This window comes from Alligator mississippiensis, chromosome 9 (assembly GCF_030867095.1).
Source record: "Alligator mississippiensis isolate rAllMis1 chromosome 9, rAllMis1, whole genome shotgun sequence".
NCBI classification, from domain to species: Eukaryota; Metazoa; Chordata; order Crocodylia; family Alligatoridae; genus Alligator; species Alligator mississippiensis.
This window is the reverse complement of record NC_081832.1, coordinates 2,926,071-2,944,815: the sequence shown is the minus strand read 5'-3', so window position 1 is coordinate 2,944,815 and position 18,745 is coordinate 2,926,071. Positions and strand designations below refer to the sequence as shown.

The following is an 18,745-nucleotide window of genomic DNA, read 5'->3' as shown; positions in this document are numbered from 1 at the left end:
AATGACGGTGAAGAGGATGCAAGGAGGGTTAGGCATAAGGAAAGCTTTTGGCTCGAGGGAGAGAGCTGGAAACAGGCCAGGAAGATGTCACCCTCCCTAGGGTGCCCCACACCTCTTCCCCTTCCCGGGACTGAGAATTGCCACCGGGAGGAGATGCACAGGAGGAAACAGCCCCGCAGCAGAGCACGGGGTAAAATACAGCTCCGTCCTCGCCGTGGGAGGGTGGGAAAAGCTCCTCCACGTGGCTGTTCCCGACTGGGGGCCAGGTTTGTCTCCCGCAGAAGAGGCTCCCCACAGACACGAGGCCATGTGTGTGGCAAAGGATGGGGCTGGGCAGCTTTGGAGAGGTCAGCCAAGCTGCCACCCTTCGCTCAGGGCATGACGTGGTCCTCAGCGCTGAGGTTGGCATGCACCCGCCATCCCAAAGGTGCCTGCAACCCATCTGGTTTCTGCAGAGACAATGCCACCAGCGCTCGCCTGGGCACACAACACCAAACCTTGCCAGTGACAACCCGCTGGGGAGGTCCGAGAGCCGGCGGGAGCCAGCGGGGCTGCACCGAGGAAGAGCGTGACGGCTCACGCGGCCACCATACCCCCTCCGCCTGGCGCCAAACCACCCCCAGCAACCACCCAGGGCGAGGCAGGGAAGCTGCTGCTCTAATAATCACAACCAGGCCCCCATGCCCAGGCTTGGCTTTGTTCATTGTAAGAAGGAAACATCACGGTTCAAAGCCAACGGAGGAATCCTGCCTCCCCGGGCTCTGCTTGGAGAACAATGGGCCCCTGCACGGGGGTGAGGACGACCGCAGGGCCCGGCTGGGAGGCGAGGAGGGCGACCAACTCAAATGCAGCCAGCAAGCCTTCTCCAGCCATATGCATGCAAAACCGCGCTCAAATTCTGTATGGACGCAGTGGGTGGTAGTACAGGGATGGAGATGGGTACGTGGGCGCATGGTTGCACAGTGCCAACTGTGTAACGGGTTTCTGTGTGTGCTTTGAGCGGCCAAGTGAACCACAAGGGCCACTTGGCAGAGTGTTGGAGGTGGAGTTATAGATATATAAGTTATGTATGGCGTCCACACATTTTTTTTTTTGCACAAATATTTATTTCTAATATATAGCATTAGAAATATATAAATAATTAGAATATTATTAATAGAATTATTAATATATAAATAATTAGAAATATACATAATTAGAAATAAATATTTTTACCAAAAAAAATTGTGTGTGGACGCCCTTAATTCAGCGCAAGTGGTTTAGCTGGGCATTAGTGCAGACCAGCTCCTGCACTAAGCCGTTTGCAAGAGGCCAAGCCGTGCGGACAAATCCCTCGGTTTGCAACCTTGAGCCAGTCCCCAGGTGGTTTCAGCCCCCCATGCAGTTATCTGGGTTTCACTGAGCCCACTGGGGACCACACCTTGCTTCGAGCTGTGCCATCATGGGTGACGACCAAGGAAGAAACATTTTGCAGGTGCTTGGGTGACTTCGGAGCCTAAATCCCACTGGCTTTCGGTGGCATTTGAGCTGCACGGCCCAGGCTGCACTGCACCATTTTGCTGGTGGAGCTCGGTGGGTTGGGAGTGCAATCGAAGCCCAGCCCAGAAGCACCCTGATGGATGACGGAGAGGCAGAGGTGATGAATTTCAGAGACACCTTCACCCGAAAAAGTCTCCCTCCCTATGCTTGGATGGGCATGGCTCCCCCACGGGGCCCCGCTGGCAGGGCCGGAGCAGCAAGGACTTTCGCAGTGGGGCCAAGCCATGGTGGTGCCTAGCTGGGTCACGTTCATCCAGTAGCCACGCCACCTTTAGCATGGGCTGGATGACCCTTTATGCAGCCCCTCGGGGAGCCCACCGTCGAGCTCCCGGGGCAGCCTGCCTCTGAAGGAGCTGGTGCGCGGAGCCCGGACTAGCACACGAAGAGTTTGGCAAGGGCAGGAGATCTTGGCACCTCTCGATTTCCTTAGCAGCCACTTGGGCCAAAATCCCTTCATGGGAAGGGCTGGGAGGGGCCGGTCCCAGCGCCAGCAGAGGCTGCCCGCCAGCCCTACGTCCCCCCCCAACGGCACGGCCTGCCAAGGGAGGCTGGGAGCGGGCCAGCCCCGCGCACCGTGGCACACAATCTGGTCAGCAGATGGCAAGGAGCCGTGTTGACATGGAGGGACTTGGAAACCCAGCAGCAGGGCCATAAAGTGGGGGAGGGAGGTCCTTTCCCACGAAGGGACCCCCACACTAGGATTTAGCCCAATGCTGACTACAGCTTGCGGGACCGCGGCACCAAGCAAAACCTCACCCCCTCCAATCTGCAGCCTCGTTCGTCTGCATTCAGGCTGGCATGGCTCTGCCGATGCCCCCTCCCACATCCTTCTCTGCCAAATCTCCGCTCGCTTAATGCTCATCCCTGGCACCCTGGCCTGCTGCAGAGAAGAGCCCAGAGGGGCGGGCGAGCTAAGCCGGGGAGGACGGCGGGTCAGGGTGGGGAAGAGAGTAATGATCTAAGCCCTCTTCTTGCAGCTTCCCACAGCTGTGCCAGTCCAGGGAAAGCTGTGCCTGGCCTTTGTTCTCCCCGCGCTCCTGTCCTGTCCTGCTCCAGGTGGGCATTCCCCAGAGACCTGGACACAGGGACCCAGGTTGAGAAGCCACAGCCTGCCTGGCCCCTCGCCACCCAGCACCAAACCAGGCTTCAGGCCCCCAAACCCTGCAGGGACCAGGCGTGGGCTCCCGGGCTGCCCCCCACAACAGCAGAAAAGCCACGAACGAGGCGTAACGACACACGAAGGGCCCTGCCGAAGGAAGCGGCGAGGCTGATGCTTTCCAACGCTGAGCACATCTGGGAACTCCATCACGCTGACCTCTGCCTTGCATGCACCAGACGGACACGCACAGGCACGTATATATGCTCACGGCCTGCACGGCTGGACTGTGTGCACCAACGCACAGCTGTGGAGGTGGGCACTGACACACGTGGGACACAACCACTGTGGCACACCGTGCTGCAGGACAGCCTCGGACAGGCGCCTGCTGCACCGGGGGAGGCGCGGACACAGAACACACTTGGATGGGCAGCACCCAGGCACTTGTGCACACACCCTGCTCCCTTGTGCGCATGCAGTCACTCCTGCATACACATCCACCCCTGCACTCGCATGTACCCACGTGCACACATCTTCACTTAACACCCACACACCTTCACTCCTTTATGCACATATTCACATGTGCACACACACATCGTCCCACACACGTGTGCACACACCCCTTTCACTCCTGCACACACGTGCACATGCACGGCTTCCTACAGGTATGCACGCATACACACACACACCCTTCAATCCTGCACACACACAATGTCTGCACACCCTTTCAACTCCTGCACACACACACAAAGTATGTACACACACCCCTTCACTCCTGTGCACACACATGCACACGCTACTTCCCACATGCACATATGTGCATGCAAACAGCCCTGCACACAACACACGTGTACACACGACTTCCCACATGCATGTATGCGTGAACACACTCCCCTTCATACACATTCACATGTATACACACAACTTCCTACATACATGGGTGTGCACACACATGCACAGGTATGCACACACATATCTCCATGCAAGGAAGTGCCTGTGCTTTCCCCACCCAGCGGGTAGCAGGCAGGGCTGGGACACCCTGGTGTGCTGACCAGGTGCCCGGCCGATGCCAGCTGGACGACAGGGGCAGGGGGAGCTGTGATGGCATCTTCAGAGGCCACCCCAGCACAGCCCCAGTGCATGGCACTGCCCACAGGAAGTTCGCTCACTCCCGTGTGCTCAGGCCCAGGCTCGCCTCGCTGCTATTTTTGTGTGCCTTTGCCGGCCAGTTTCCTTTTTCCGGCTGTTTTGCTGCAATTCCCCATTGCTGCGACCTCGCTTTCCCCCTCCTCCCTGTCATCTTTTCCTTCGCTCCTTCCTTCCTCTCCATGCAATCCCTCTCCGGCTGCACCGGCCTGGGGCTGACACGAAAGCACGGAGCACCAATAAACGGCCGGCAGCTCGCAGGCGATATGGGGCCAGAGGCATCCAGAGAGGTGCCGGGCTTCCCTGTTCAGGCAGGTGACAGCCCGTGTCAGGCTACATCTCCTCCCGGTGCCTTGGCCACCGATGCCAGACAGGCCGCCTGGGCCCTAGAGGAAGGCATCCGAGTTCACGGCCACCCCGCAGCCCCCAGGGCACAACCAGCCTGACCTGCCAGACAGTGGGGCATCTGCTTGAGAGGGACACCCTAGCCCCCTCCCTCTTCTATCACACCCCATGGCTGCCCGAGTGTCCGCCACGCTGGCGTTTCAACCCGGAGCTGCCCACTCCCATCTTATCCCCTGTTGGAGCCAGGGCAGTGGGTGTGGCCCCAGGCTTTGCACCCACCCAGGGGTGCCGAGTTCGGGTCCAACCAAGGCCTGACACCCGTTCCTGGGACAAAGGAAGGCAGGAGCAGCTCCCTTTCCTGCTGCTGCAGCTGGTAGCAGGGCAGCCCCCGGCAATTGTGGAAGGTGCCAGCAGCAGCGTGGGACCTCGCTCCATCTCCTGGGCAGGCCTCAAAGGTGGATTAAGACTTTTTTGGGGCCCTGGGCAAGACGAGGATAGGGGGCCCCTAGCCGGTAGAGGCCCCATTGGCCCATGCATTAATCAGAGTGAGTCAGAGCATCCTGGACACGGTCCCAGTGCACCACAGTCCTGCCCCCTGCTCTGCCCAGCCTCACTGGGACCGGTCGTGGTCTGGACCCCGCAGCCTGGGCCTGCCGCTTGGCAAAGGGGCTGGTTCACCTTTCAGCCCACTCCATCCAAGTGCCTGCTTTTGGTCCAAACTGCACACGCACAGGGTAGCAAAGGCTCCCCCGGCCCTGCAAGAAGCACAGCGGCCTGGGGCAAAGCACCACGGCACGCTGGAAGCCCTCGTCTTTCCCCCAGGATGAGAACTAAAACCTGGGGCGCCCGTGCCAGCAAGCAGAGACTGTGCATTACACAGCGCCCGGCCCCAAACAGGAAGAGCGCTCGTGGGCGAGGACGGCATGAATCACGCTTCCCCTGTCGCCTCCCCGCCAGCACCGAACCGAGCTGGGCCAGGACCTCAGCCGGCCCCGGGCGCCTTGCCAAGCGGCTCTCCGGCTATTTTCAGAAGCCCACGGGGGGCACGTGTGTGTGTGCGTTTGTTCTCCTCTCTCCAACCCGGCCGGACCGCGGTTCTCACATTTGATCTTTTGTTTAGGGAAAAGGACCCAAAGGCAGACGGCCCCGGCCTCGCCGCTCCCCCAGCATGGGCACAAGCCGAGCCAGCTGCCGTCTGTCCTCCGCAGCAAGGTCATCCCTCGCCGCTGGCCCCCAGCGAGGGAGACGAGGCCGAAACGGGGCACCCCGAGAAACCCAGTTGCCCCGGCTCTTCCCAGGGGATGCTCCGGCTGGGAGTTTGGAGCCCGGGGGCATCAGCTGACCGTACCCAAAAGCACAGGGACCGTCCCAGTGTGGCCCTGCCATCTCCCAGCTGCAGCCCCTTTACCCCTGGCATGGGGGGTGGGAAGTCCAGTACTGCCCCTTGACCTCTTCCCCCCAGCAGAGGAGGGAGTCTCTTACCCCCCACCCTCCAACAAGCCCCTGGGCAGCGCTGGCCCCTGGCTAAGGGACTGCAACCCCACGCCTGGACCATGCTCGGCAGCGCGGCCTACCACTGCCATCTAGTGCCCAGCGCACGCGGAGCGAGCAGACGCCCCCGTCCAGCTTGTCCAGGGGGTCAGTGCCTCTGTCTCATGCTGGACAGACAGACAACCCCTCTGCCCATGCAGGGCAAAAAGAGCCAGCTGTGCCCTCGCAGACAGGCAGAGCCCCCTGCTTTGCTGCATTTGCAAAGCAAACACTGCAGCAGGCGCTGGGGAGGTCAGGGGCACTCACATCTGGCCTCTGCCACCGACTCTGCGAGCGACCGCAGGCAAGTTTGCTAGCCTCTCTCACCTGCAATGCAAGCATAACAGCACGTCCCTGACTGCATGGGTGGCACGAGGGTTAATCCACCCCCAGCAAGGAAAGGTGGCAGAGGGACACGCAGAGAGCCCGTGGCAAGGGGGGTAGGATGACCGTGGGGGGCTGTTCCCGTGGCGCGGCGCTCCGGCCAGGAGCCTGTGCTGTGCCCGTCGGCCAGCAGAGGGGAGTCCAGGCCAGCGAGACAATCCGGACCTCACACCGGTGCCAAGACAGAAGCCGCGGCTGATGGGGCTCTGAAAGCCAGCGGAGAAGGGGATGCTGGCCGTGTAAGGGGCAGGGGGCTGCATGCACCGGGCGGGGGTCTCAGGACAAACTGCAGCCGCTGCAGGGCCAGGAGCTTTATTTCAAGTTTCCAAGAGACTATTGCAAATGCCGGGAAAGCTGGAGCCCAGGGAACCCCTTCAGTTGGGAGCACCTATTTCTGCACCCCTCTCTTTTTCCAGGCACAGCTCCACCGAGGCTCCGGCCTCGCCCTCAGCTGGATTTCAGCAGGGATTTTGCTATGGTGCATAGAAAACGTGGGCGATTCAAGCAGCCATCCAGCTGCCGAGGGTCAGGCAAGGTGCCTGTGAGCCTGCACGGGGCCTGGAAGGTGCTCTGCACCTGCTGGGGTCTCCAGGAGCTGGAGGTGCCCGGTACCTTCCAAGGCTACTCTCCCCAAGGACTGCGAGGGAGCAGGAAACGTAGCAGGGCATCCGACCCCCGCCAGTGAGCAAGTCCCTTGAACCACCTGCATAGGGCAGAGATCCCTTCTGCCGTCTGGATGCAAAAAAGGGGCAACGGCATGTTACCACTGGGGCTGAGACAGGGGAGTGGAGCCGAGGGTAGCCCATTTCTTCCCAGCTGCTGTGGGAAGTCAATGCTCCGGCCAGGAGGAAGCCAGGGGCACGCACGGGGCCCAAGATCACAGACTCCCTGGAGCCACAGCGAACACGTGCACTGCGCACAGCCTCTCCCCAAGCACCATCACCGCCCAATGCCCCCGCCTTGTCCTTCAGGGGCTACCAGGAGAGAGCCTTGTATGTCAATACACGGTACCAGCTCCTAGTGACTCGGGAAGAGAGGCATCGTCCTGCAGCGAGTGCCGCTGTCATCTCCCCTTCCCCGCCGGCTCCATCCCTCCGCAGCGGCCTTACGCAGCACGGAGCCACCGGGAAGCACTGGGCACGAGGGAGCCGATCCAGCCCCAGCCCCTGCAAATGCAACTCGGGGTCTTGAGTCTTTGCCCCACGGAGCTGCTGCAGAGCAAGCTTGGAGACGTCCAGCTCCCCTGGAGAAAGACAGGTCCTGGGGAAACACAGTCTGCCTCCAGTGCTGGCAGAGCCACGGAGCCGGAAGGCAGAAAGGTCAGTGCGGTCTGGTGTGGATCCCCGAGAGCCAGCCACACGTGGCGAGGCCCTACGTTGCTCCCCACGAGTGCAGCGAGTACAGCTTCTCCCAGCAAATGAGCAAGCTTTCCGCCGCCCGGGCCAGCTCCTTCTGCCGCTTGCGCCTGCTGCCTTCCCCGCGGGGCTGCTGTTTCCCCTGAGCCGGTGGCCGTGGCGGGCTCCTCTGCCTAGCCTGGGAAGCAAACACAGAGTCCTAAGGAGAGGCCCCCCAGCGCGGATCCAGGGCAGCTGCCTCTAGAGAAGCAATGGTTGCCAACCCCACCCCAGCGCTGACCCCCGTCCCGCGCGGATGGCGAAGGAGATGGAGGAAGCCCCAACCTTGTGGATCTTCCGGCAGTGCTGCCTGATCACGGACTCGGTGTTGCTGGCCACCTTCATGGCAGCCAGCTCCCGGGAGTCATGCAGGGAGCCGCTCGCCGCGGCCCAGAGGGACATGCTCATGTTGTAGATGGACAGCAGGATTTTCTGCTCCTGGAAGGGAAAGGAGGTTTCCGCTGGAGAAGCCCATTCGAGAGGAAAGTGCCACCCAGGTTCATGGTAGCTTAGTGCAAGTAGGGGGCTCTGGGAGGCAGAGCTGAATATAAACCCCCACCTTTCCCTCTCCCCATGCTCCTCATTAGGACAATGCCAAGGGTCATAGTTGCCACCCACCCGTGTGGGGCAGAGCAAACGACTGACCTCCCTGCTCCTATGGAGCTGCGCCAAAGGGATGCTTTGTGAGGGACGTTTGCACCGCTGCAATCCAGATGGCCTGACCGCATGCAGGGGAAACCCTGAGCCCCGGCCTGTGCTTTCAGCATGTGGAAAGCTGAGCTCTAGCCCATGCTGCAGCTGCCAAGGGCCACAGCAACATCCACGTGGGCTCAGGACAGAGCAGGAGCAAGGTCTGGACGTCGGGAGCCCCGAGACCCTGCTGGAGACGGTGGCCAGAGCCTACGCAGCAGAGTGTGAGCTGTGCGGGCACCGACCCATTGCATCAACTCGTATCTCCACCTTCTTTCCCCCATCCCTGTGCAAGCCCCTCCGTGGCCAGCCCCGCTTCACAGCTGCAGAGCATGCCCAGGTTGTCCATCCCCTCCGGGGGATGGAGGAGACTGCTGGCTCAGCAGCACCAGGTTGATGGCACACGTGTGCCCTCCCTATGCCCAGAGGGCACAGCTGGACACCCCTGGCTGGGGACAGGACCGCTCACCTGGTTGGAGCGGCAGGCAGGGCCAGCCCTGCTCCGGTGCTTCCGGTGGGCCTCAGAGGGGCCGCTCAGGTTTTTCTGTGGGGAAACGCAAGGATTTAGCGGCGTGCGGCTCCGTGCTTGCCCCCAGCCCCTGCCCCGAACCCGCCGGACCCTGCACATGGCACACAAGAGCTCTACGGGACCGCTCAGATGAACAGCACAGAGCAGCCCAGGAACAAGCCCCCTTCCCCGCTGCCCTCCTATTAGGGGGAATACCGTTCTGTTCGACCTACAGACCCATTCAAGATCAAGCTCCCCCTCCCACGTGCTAGGGGCTGTACACACCGCACCGGCATCCCCGACAGCCCGAGACACCTCACAAGACACATGCCCTCCCCTGGGGCGACCGGCTCACCAGGTTGTGGATCTCGTCGAAGAGCACGGCTTGGTACTGCCGCAGGATCTCCACCACGCTGCACCTCCGCCCGCCCTTGCTCAGCACCGACGAGGCCAGCAGTAGCAGAACAGCACCGAGGAGGGGCCTGGGGACAATCTGCAGGGGAATGACCTGGATTCAGCAGGGCCACCCCTGCCACAGTCCTCGTAGCTGGAGGCTCAACCCCAGAGGCAGCGCAGCCCTCTGCCCCTGGCACAGCCCCTCCGCAGCGCTGCAGACGCGTGCTGTAGACTTCCACGGTCTGCAAAACGGAGCCCAACTGGGCATCTGGTGTCCACCCTTCGATTTCGGACGGCGGCTCCGAGCAAGCTTGGAGCACGCGTGAAGACCCTGCCCATCGTGGGCGCCAGTCAAGGCTTTGCAGCCGCCTTCGAGTCAGCTGGGACGCGGTGCCTCACGGGCTGCAGACCCGTCTCCGGTGCCCCTCTTCCCAACCCCAGCCCGGCGAATCTTGGCCCCTGCACTAGGATGGCCCCCGCATGAGATCACCCTGCAGCCTGAGCAGAAACACTGCTTCTCTGCACAAAATGGTCAGCGTTTGAGAGTGTGAACCAGGCATTTCAGTGCCCTGCCAACAGCTCCCTCTCTCTTTAGAGCAGAGGAGCCACCGGCCTGGTAGCGCCGAGCACAGACCGACACTCAGCTAGCAAGGAGGGAGATGCCTTTGCAGCATTTCCATCCTTGGAGGCTATTTCTGTGCCAAGAAAGCAAGGCTCAGCTCCATAATGGCGCGTGGGATAAAATAGAGGAAAGCGTTTCAGTAAGGAAAGGGATGCTGTTCGTGCACCGCTTCCCTGCCTGCAGGGACAAGCCCAGGGCTCACGGACAAGTGTCACATGCTGCGTTTGCTGCGGCACGTCAAGAAGCGCCCTCCATCCGTCAGCCTCATGCAGCAACTAGAGGTGCACTGGCCCAGCCCGAAGCCAAGGCTTTGCAGTTCAAGACGGCAGCGGGAATGAAGGAAAGCTTTGCATGGGAACTTCCCAGGTATGGGTGCCCTCCGTGCACAACTCTGCCCCGTGGGCTTGCAAAGGGGATCAGAAACACCTCGGAAAGACAAGTAACAACAAGCTCTTGGAGACGTGAGCAGTACACACAAGCATCGCTCTGCGACCCTGGAGCAAGGGACCTATGTAGACACAGAGGCATCTAAGCAAACCGAAAGGCTTTGCAATGGGCTGGGAAAGGTCATCAGGTTTTCCCCCCACCTGCAGCAAGATCCGACACCTGTAGCTCCCATCAAGCGGGCCTGCCTGGAGGGAGCGGGGGCCGCTTCGGAAGCATTTATCACTAGGGAACCTAATCCTGCCTGCCGTTAAATACCAAAAACTCACTGGGTAGCGGCGAGAACGGCAGGGACGCGGGATCTGACTCAACATGTTGGGATCCACGGGGAAATGAGTTCGCTGTCTCAACAGACGGGCAGGGGCCTGCTCGCAGGACACGGGGTCGCAGCACAACCCTCAGCTTACGGCAGCATCGGCCCAGGGAGGGTTTGCCGTCGCCTTTGGGCTCCCCAAGGGGAGGACTGGCCTCTTCCCGGGGGAACGCCGGGATCTTTGCCCGAGCTACCATCAGAGCCAAGATGGACCGAGCGGCGGAGGGAACGTCCCCGCCGCAGTGTCCGAACCCCGCTCTTCACGGAGGGAGCAAGCCCAGGCCGTTTGGCTCCAGCTAGGAGGCGAAGAACTCAAGTTTCCTTAAATGGCCTAGCGAGCAGTTGGGCCCGGATTCAAGAGGCGCAGCCTTTCCAAGCAGCTGGTCCTAAACTCTCCCGGCCTCCTCCGTGAAGCAGCCTCCCGGGGGAGCGACAAATTCCCCGAGCTCATGTGACCAGCCTGGCCCCGAAAAGGGGGGCCACAGAGCCGGGAACAGGCAGACCCGGGCCGGCGGGCACTCCGGCACCTGTGGCTCGCTCCGGTTCCCACGCCAGGGATGCGCTGGTGCCCACGCGAGGGAGGCGGGCGGCTGGGGTGCTCCAGCGGTGAGGAGCCCCCCAGGACGGGGTCAGAGCCCGGAGGAGAGGGATGGGGGTGCCCCAAGATAAAGGGGGGGGGCACCTGCCCCTCCAGGCCAGCCCTGATCACTCACCATTGATCCCCGCCGCCAGCCGCCGGCGGCATGGCCCCGCTGCTGGGCTCCGCGCTTCCCCTCGGCTCCTGGGAGCCGGCCCTGGCCGTGGGCGGGCGGGCGGGGAAGCGGCGCCCCGCCCCGGCCTGCCCGGCCCCCGCCCGGCATCGCCTTACCTGCCTGAGGATGCTTACCAGGTGAGGATGCTGCGGCCGAGGCGGGCAGCGGAGGCAGAGCCCAGCCCTGGAGACACGGGTCTGGGGGTGGATGCCATCTCTTCCACTAGCGTCAGCAAAGAAAACAAAACAGGTGAGTGCTCACCTGCTTCCATCCCTGGGCTGAGGACACAGGCAAGCACGGTGCTTTTTTTAGGTCAGCTGGTGTTGTCAAAGAAAATAAAATGGGTAAGTGCTCACCTACTCCCATTCGTGTTACGGGGGTGTTGGTTGTAGCCGGGTTGGTCTGAGGGCACAGCACATCTAGCCAAAAGAACCGTGCTTGCCTATCTTTTATTAGACCGAGATAAAAAGAAATCATATCTACCCCAGGAGCCTTGCCTGTCCATTCCTGTTAGCCATTTCTGCAAGGGAAGTGAAGGAGTGCTCCTGAGGGCACCTGGCTGTCTTTGAAGTCATCCTGCTTCCTTACCCAGTGATCAAACACCATGCCAGGCAGCCCCGGGGCGTTTCTGAGGGCAATCAAATAAAAAGGGGGTAGAAAGGGCTGCTGCGTGTCCAGGAGAGGAGCATCTGTGTGGGGGAACAGCCAAAGGTCACAACACTGGAGCACGAGCGGGGATTTTTTAGGAACAAGAGACCCCCAAATAATCCAACTTCAGTCCGAGCAACTGCTACACACGTGCATGAATACGCCAAGGAAAACAGGGGCTGTATAACAGGCCTCTGCATGTTTAAGTAAAATATACAGGTTCCAAAATCCATGCGATGAACTTAACTTCCCTAGAAACACTCACCATACAGCCTCAATGGCCTTGCTTTGGTCATCCAGAGAAGAGAACTGGCGACAAAAGGGCGCTCAGAGGGTCAGGTGGAAGCTGCGTACAGGGCGAACAGGGGTATTTTGCGGGAGAAGGAAGCAGGTTTGGAGGCAGGCACATACCTCTCCTCCCCGGTACTCACTATGCTCCCCTGTGCATCAGCCCTGGAAGAGATTGCACCCCCTCCAGCCCCTCGCTGCAAACTGGGCGTTGGGGGTAAAACCTGAGGGCGGATTTCAACCCAACATGGCTGAGCAAGTGGACCCTGCCAGGAATGAAGGGATGGGGAAGAGGAAGCAGGCCCCTGACCCCCAGGCAGCATGGAAAGGAGGGAGCCAGCTGCCCCTCCTGCAGGCCATTCGCCTTCGAGCCAACTCCCAGAAACCCTTATCCCACTAGCCCCTTAAGTGGGAACGCCCCAACGTGCCCGACCCCATCTCAGGCCTGCGCGGGGTCTTTGCTCCCCCTTTCCTCCAGAGGCATCTCCTGCCAACACTCCTCATCTTTGCAGCTGCAGGCAGCGCACCTTGTTTCAACGCAGATGCGGCGATATGCTCTCATCAGCTGCTGTAGCAAGTCCAAGAGTTTTGTTTCATAGGGATAAAGTCTGAGAGGCAGGCTGTTGAATCAAGGACAACCACTGCTGCTTTAGGTTTAAACAACGTGATATTTTTGGCAAAAAGATGCGAAACTGCTTGGATACAAGAACTCTACTTACAGCAGATATATTCCTAAAAGACTCACCTTTACCAAGAGTAGCAGGCGAGGCTGTCACAGGGCACTTGCCAATCCGAGCCACTCATCCCTGATCAAATCTTTGATGTGCAACAACCGTTACAACAGAGGAGATGAGGACCAAATAAAACTCGAAGAGGAACAAAACCAAACTGTATTTTACACACCTGTTTCCCAGGCAAGTGCCAGGTTCCCCCCCCGCCTCATCCCCCAACAAAACTTCTAGGACAACACAAAAATATACACATGGAAGCAAAAGCTTTCACTATATCCTAGTCCACAACACACACGGTCAAATGCAACAGATGATTTTACCACTCCAATCAGCAAGTACAAAACAGATACAGTCCTTCAAGATGGAGACGACTTTTCATTCAAAGGAGGATCACAAGAATTCAAGTGAGCCTCTTCGGGTCAAAAGTGGCCCTGATCACAAGTCTTAAAAAATTATATGCAAGTCATGAAATAAGACAACTTCAAGGCAGCCACAAACACACAGATCTGTGCTCACTAAGAATCCCTCCAGCTACAAGTAAGATTTTTCCATTCGTGCTTGGAGAAGCTACTTCCACGGCATTTGTAGTGGGAGAAGCAGCTTCAGCTGTCAGAAAGCCTAGGCCTTGTAATGGCTCTAATTAATGAAGCTTCTTCCTTTTTCAACTGGTCTCTTGGACTGTTTTCACCATGTTGTCTTTGTTCTACTGTGGTGTTCAATGACATAACCCTAAAAATATTGCATACATTACAGGCATTTTAAAATCAGAGTTGGGGGGGGAAGTGTCTTTTTAAGTAAAAAGTTAGTTATTGAATGTCACAAAACATCCAGTCGACTAAAATCTTCCTCCTTCCCAGACATGACCAGGGCTCTACCCTGTTGACAAAGGCAGTGCCCTGGTCACACCAACACACAACTGTTCTCAGACCCTCCTGTCACCCCACAATTCCCCATCTATCAGTGATGTTCATCACCATCTCCTTGATGAACTCAGCCGCAGGGAAACACCACCAGGCAACTCAAGAAGAGGGTGACAAGAAGAGACCCCATCTTAGGGAGAACACCAAAAGGGAGAGCAAGTTGGAAACTGAACAAGCAACACTCACAGCTCCAAATCTGCAGAATGGGTGCAGACAAAAATCAAGTGGCAATGCCAATCACAGCTTGGCACTCCTGCCCCCACCCTGGCAGACTTTTCAGTATAGATGGATCTTGTGTATGCCAGAGCAACGCCTGCCTGTAGTGCCATTGCTGGAGTGGGGAAAAACTGACTCTCCTTGGGGGGGGGGGGTTCTGGAAAACCCAAGGTTCCTCTTGTTCCTACCCACTCCCTTTGCTTGTTCTATGTTACTGTGCTGCTATCACAGGTGAATGTGTTGAAAGCACGGAAAGCAAAGAGGCCAAGTCCTGCCAGCGTGACTGACAGAGCGGAAGGCGGCATGCTCTAGAAGGTATTTTTAATCTTGGCTGCGACAAGCACGAGGATCTCTCCGATCTTCTTCTGCCAGTTCTCGATGTCTTTGGACATTTCACACCACAGCTCTCCGTGTCGGGGCTCGGCATTCTCGCAGCGCTTCTTCACCTCCTCCTGCTGCTCCTACAGAAGGAGAAAAACAACAGTTTGGGGCGTCTTGATCGCTTTGTTCTGTCCTCAAGCAGAGCAGGAAGGTCAGAGACTTTCCCCACCATTCCTCCTTCTGCACCAGTGCGGTGTGCTGGGTGTCAGGTGCTTATATAAACCAGTTTTTAAAGGGAACTGGGAAGTGTGTGTTAAAGGATGAGATGAAAGTTCAAGAAGGGCAGCACCTACTCTGCCTTGCTGAAGGCCAGCATAACACCACAGCCCAACAGGAGAGCCAAAAAAAGGTTTGGAAGCAGAAGAGCAGCTGGGGCATATTACACCACTATGTCAGGAGGAAGTCATCTCCCTGAAGTCATGAAATAATGTCTCATCTCAACTCAGTGCCAGGCTGCTCTCTAACCCTCCCAGATCAGACCAAGCAGTCCAGCTGATCTGCTACAAGTAGCAATGCACACTAGATGTTTCGGAGGAAGCACAAGGCAACAGCAACCCTAAAGGAACATTATTTCTAATAAGATGGCTTATATGCCTCAGGAGTTTCTCTCACTGATTTTTGTGTGTTGCCAACAACAGTGTTGAATTATTTGCGGTGGAGACTTCTGTGACACAGTGTCCTGGTGGACTGTGCAGTCTTTCATAGAGGTCACTTGCCAACGAGTTCAGCAAACATACTTGAGATAGTACTCAACTGTTCTCACATTATTACAAAATTTTTATTTTCCTGTATTTTATTTTCCCACACTCTGCTAGTTAGTGGGCTGAATAAAAAAATCCTAGGGAACGTGTTGAAAGAGAAGCGCTTACTGCACATTGCGAATAGCAGCAATTTTTGTTGCTTGTTAACAAGCAACAAGAATGGGTTTTGAAGACGCGGCTGTCTGTAGCCAGCAGAGCATGGGCAGAGGTGGCAGTGATGTGTTATTCCCAAGGTCACAGTTTCAGCCTAGAGGCAGACACTTACCTCGGTGCCGTGCTGAAGCTCAAATTTGTAAAAGAAAGCCCAGGCATCCCCCAGATCCGAGTCGATCTTCACTGTTCGATGAAACCATTCCCGGGCCTTGGTTATTTTACGCTCGCTCCAGAACAGCCTGTTGTAGAAAGGGAAGAGGGGAAAAAGCAGAAAGAGGTGGTCAACAGCCCTGTGTCTATCTGCAGAAGGGCCTCCCCAGAATAAAGGAGGCAGCCTTGCAGAGGGCTCTCTTTCTCTGAAGAGGTGGAGGAGGAAGTACAAAGGCGAGCTCCAGACACCCATCATTTCCACACTGTTTTACTGACTACAAGACTCAATTGATGCCCTAGCCAAGGAAACAGGTAGAGGGTAGGAAGGAAAATTAGATCTTCCTAGGACAGATGCATCATCTTCCTACTGCATCTCATTCATTTTGATGCAATGAACCAATTTTGGAACAAAGCAATATTGGGCCCCGTCCATTCCCCTCACCCCCACTCGCTCCCAAATTCTTAATAGTTTATATTTAACCTCACAGCTCTCAAACTACATAAGCTCTGTAGATATTTGGAGGTTAAATCCCCCCTGCCCCTAGGGAAGGTTCAGATTCACCAAGGCTGAAGCAGCACCCATCATTTCGGGCCATCAACACGCATATATTCAAGCACCAACATACTAACATCTGCTGGAGCACAGCCCTGCCCTGCCAGTGGGGAATGGGCAAGAAGGGGGAGCACAAACTTCTGTGCTTATGCTGCCATTTCTAAAATTCACTCATGAATTTCAAAACACCTCCCAAGACCCAACTGGCTGGGTCAATACTTTATGGGTTTCGTTTCTACACATCTAATAGAGTTCAATTAAAATGAGCGAGGTCTTTTGCAACAGGAGGCTGTCGGATTGGCTGTGCTGTTAAGCTGTACAATTTAACCGTGTGATAATATGATTTTTTTTAAGGTTTATAATACTCCTGATTATTCAGTGTTGGATAAATTGTGATTTAAAGAGCTTGGATGCTGATAGCAAAGCAGACCAAACACCTGCAAAGTAACAATTGGCAGCAACTTATTTGCTTTTAAACAAAAGCTCTTTGCAAACTCATTATACCCTTGCATATCAGACTGCCATGCAGCAGAGGTACCAAGGGAGGTAGAAGCCATTCATATGCCATCTGGTTTAATTGCTAAATAATCTGAGTTGCATCAGGTATAGGCTCTAATAAGCATATTACAGTTCTTTCTCCTCTGCTGCTAAAGCCAAACAATGGAGCTGTCACTGTCTGGAAGACCCCGGTGCTGCAGTTGCTGGAGTGCATCCTGTGACTTGCTTTGGCTTGTAACAGAGTTGTGAAAGAGTTGAGCAACCACTTGACATGTTTCCTGCATGAACCTCTTCTGGCATTCACAAAGGGAGGAAATTAAAAAAAGTCACCCAGTCCAAATCCCAACCATGTCTCAGTCAGTCCTGCAGTGGGTAAAGTCTTTCAAGTATAAAACAAGAGACGTATGGCACAGCAGATTCCAGCACTAGCTCTTTGCCACCAGAAACCAGCACTTAAAACCTTTTCTAGGCAACAAGAGGAAGTTACTTTTTAAGTCCATTAGGAACTAGGACATCCTCCTGCTTCACAAAAGTATCAGTGTGATTTGAAACAGCCCCGAACTTAAGCCGCACAGAGTGGCACAACATGAAGATCAAAGTGGTTCTCACATTCCCAGAAATTGGGGAGCAGAAGCAAGATATGAGGAATTAAAACAGGACCCGTCACGGCAATCTGGGCACTAGTCAGGATAATCAGCCCTCCCTCCATCCCTTTTGTAGGTCTGAACGAGTTCCCTTGAAAGCCAAGGTAATGACAGCTTGACAAAATGTGCATCAATAAGTTATGGGCCAAGGGGCCCCAAGTAACAATGTTTTCAGTGTTCACAACATCTGGCTCAGATCTGTTTTAGCACTGACACACACACGCTGCTGCACCCCCAGGTCTCCCAACTGACATGGGTACTTGGAAGAGACAGAGCGTTCATGTTCAGCCAGCAGGAAGAAGCAGATCTGCACCAATACTCAGAAGGCAGCTGCAGTGAAGGAGCAGCTGTTCCCTGATCTGAGGTACATAACAATGAGACTGGAGGGGCCTCCCGGGACATCAAGGCCAGTGCCCTGCATTCACACACAACCACGCAGGCAAATGATCCAGAGGGATGCTACAATGAAGCAAGACTGAGCAGTGCTATCTACAGTAGTGTCGGGTATATGGCCTTTGCTTGTGCACAAACATCTTTTTATTACCTTAAAAAGCCCATCCCGAGTTACTCACTTAGCCACAGCCAGCAGGACGTGTGGGTCATGTTCGCACTTCTTCAGAGCATCCACACTTTTGGTCTTCCGTTGAGGTCTTGCCTCCAGGAAAATTGCTTCTGACCAAAGGATTCCTAAAAATCAAGTGGAAAGATTTCGGCTTTCATTAATTCAGAGATTAAACTCCATGCTGCTGAGAGCACCTATACTGGGGTACTGCTTTCCAGAGAGGGAACCTCATTCCCCCCAGCCCAGTAGAAGGGCTCACTCCCCTCTTTGGGCCAAACTCTTCCTCATTTTACACTCTGCAACACCAGCTGCTGCTCCCCTCACAACACAAGAGCTTCTGCTGCAGGTACTCTAAGCTCCTGCCTTTGGTACTGCTTATGCTTTCTTGCATTAGCCCAAAACTCATGGTTTTCAGCCCAGATCACTGCACCACCCCATTTGTGTAGTGAAGAGTCATCCTCAAAAGTCTGTACGGAGCCTATACATCACACAGTACAGATGACTGCGGCTATCGGGTGGTTACTTTGTCTGCCACCAACACATACCTGCAAATGCCTTCTACCAACGTGAATCCAGCAAGCAAACATTTTACTGTACCAAAGAAGCTGCACACACCGTCACCGGGCTAATACAGTTAATCTGCAAGTGCCAGAAGGGGAAAGCAGGCTACAGCATCCTTGTGGCTGGCCTGAAGGAATAAGCCACCCAGGAATCTTTCACTGCTCTTCCTGCACTTTATTCATTTCCAGAGAGCGCTGCCAACTAATTATTAGAAACAAGGCAGCAATTACTTGAAGGGCAATGTGTTCCCTACCCACTTGTGACCACGTCATTGCTAGCAAAGTGGCTACAGAAACTCAGCGACTGATCAGGATCACAGTGTTACCAAATCTCTCAGAGCGCCAGGAGTAAAACTCTTCCAGATGTAAAGTGTAGAGAGTACAGGACCCTTGTAGGGTCTTACACCTATCGTAACCATCAACTCTTCTTTCTTCCATGATCAGGAACTCCCCAAGAAAGTGCAACAACATCAGGAAGCAACCTTAAGAGACTCAAGAGGGATACTGATGTCACTGTTGAC

General features: G+C 56.2%; 1 protein-coding gene across 1 annotated transcript in view; it reads right to left on the bottom strand.

The window, feature by feature from the left end:
* Nucleotides 1-12,743: 12,743 nt before the first annotated feature.
* The window catches only part of PRPF6 (pre-mRNA processing factor 6), a 29,420-nt gene continuing 23,418 nt past the window's right edge, over nucleotides 12,744-18,745 (bottom strand). The window contains exons 19-21 of the mRNA XM_006273059.4: nucleotides 17,675-17,789; nucleotides 15,370-15,496; nucleotides 12,744-14,423 (exon numbers count right to left, since the gene is read on the bottom strand). Coding sequence (XP_006273121.2) covers nucleotides 14,271-14,423; nucleotides 15,370-15,496; nucleotides 17,675-17,789 — 395 coding nt within the window. The 3' untranslated portion in view covers nucleotides 12,744-14,270. The remainder of the gene's footprint in view (nucleotides 14,424-15,369; nucleotides 15,497-17,674; nucleotides 17,790-18,745) is intronic.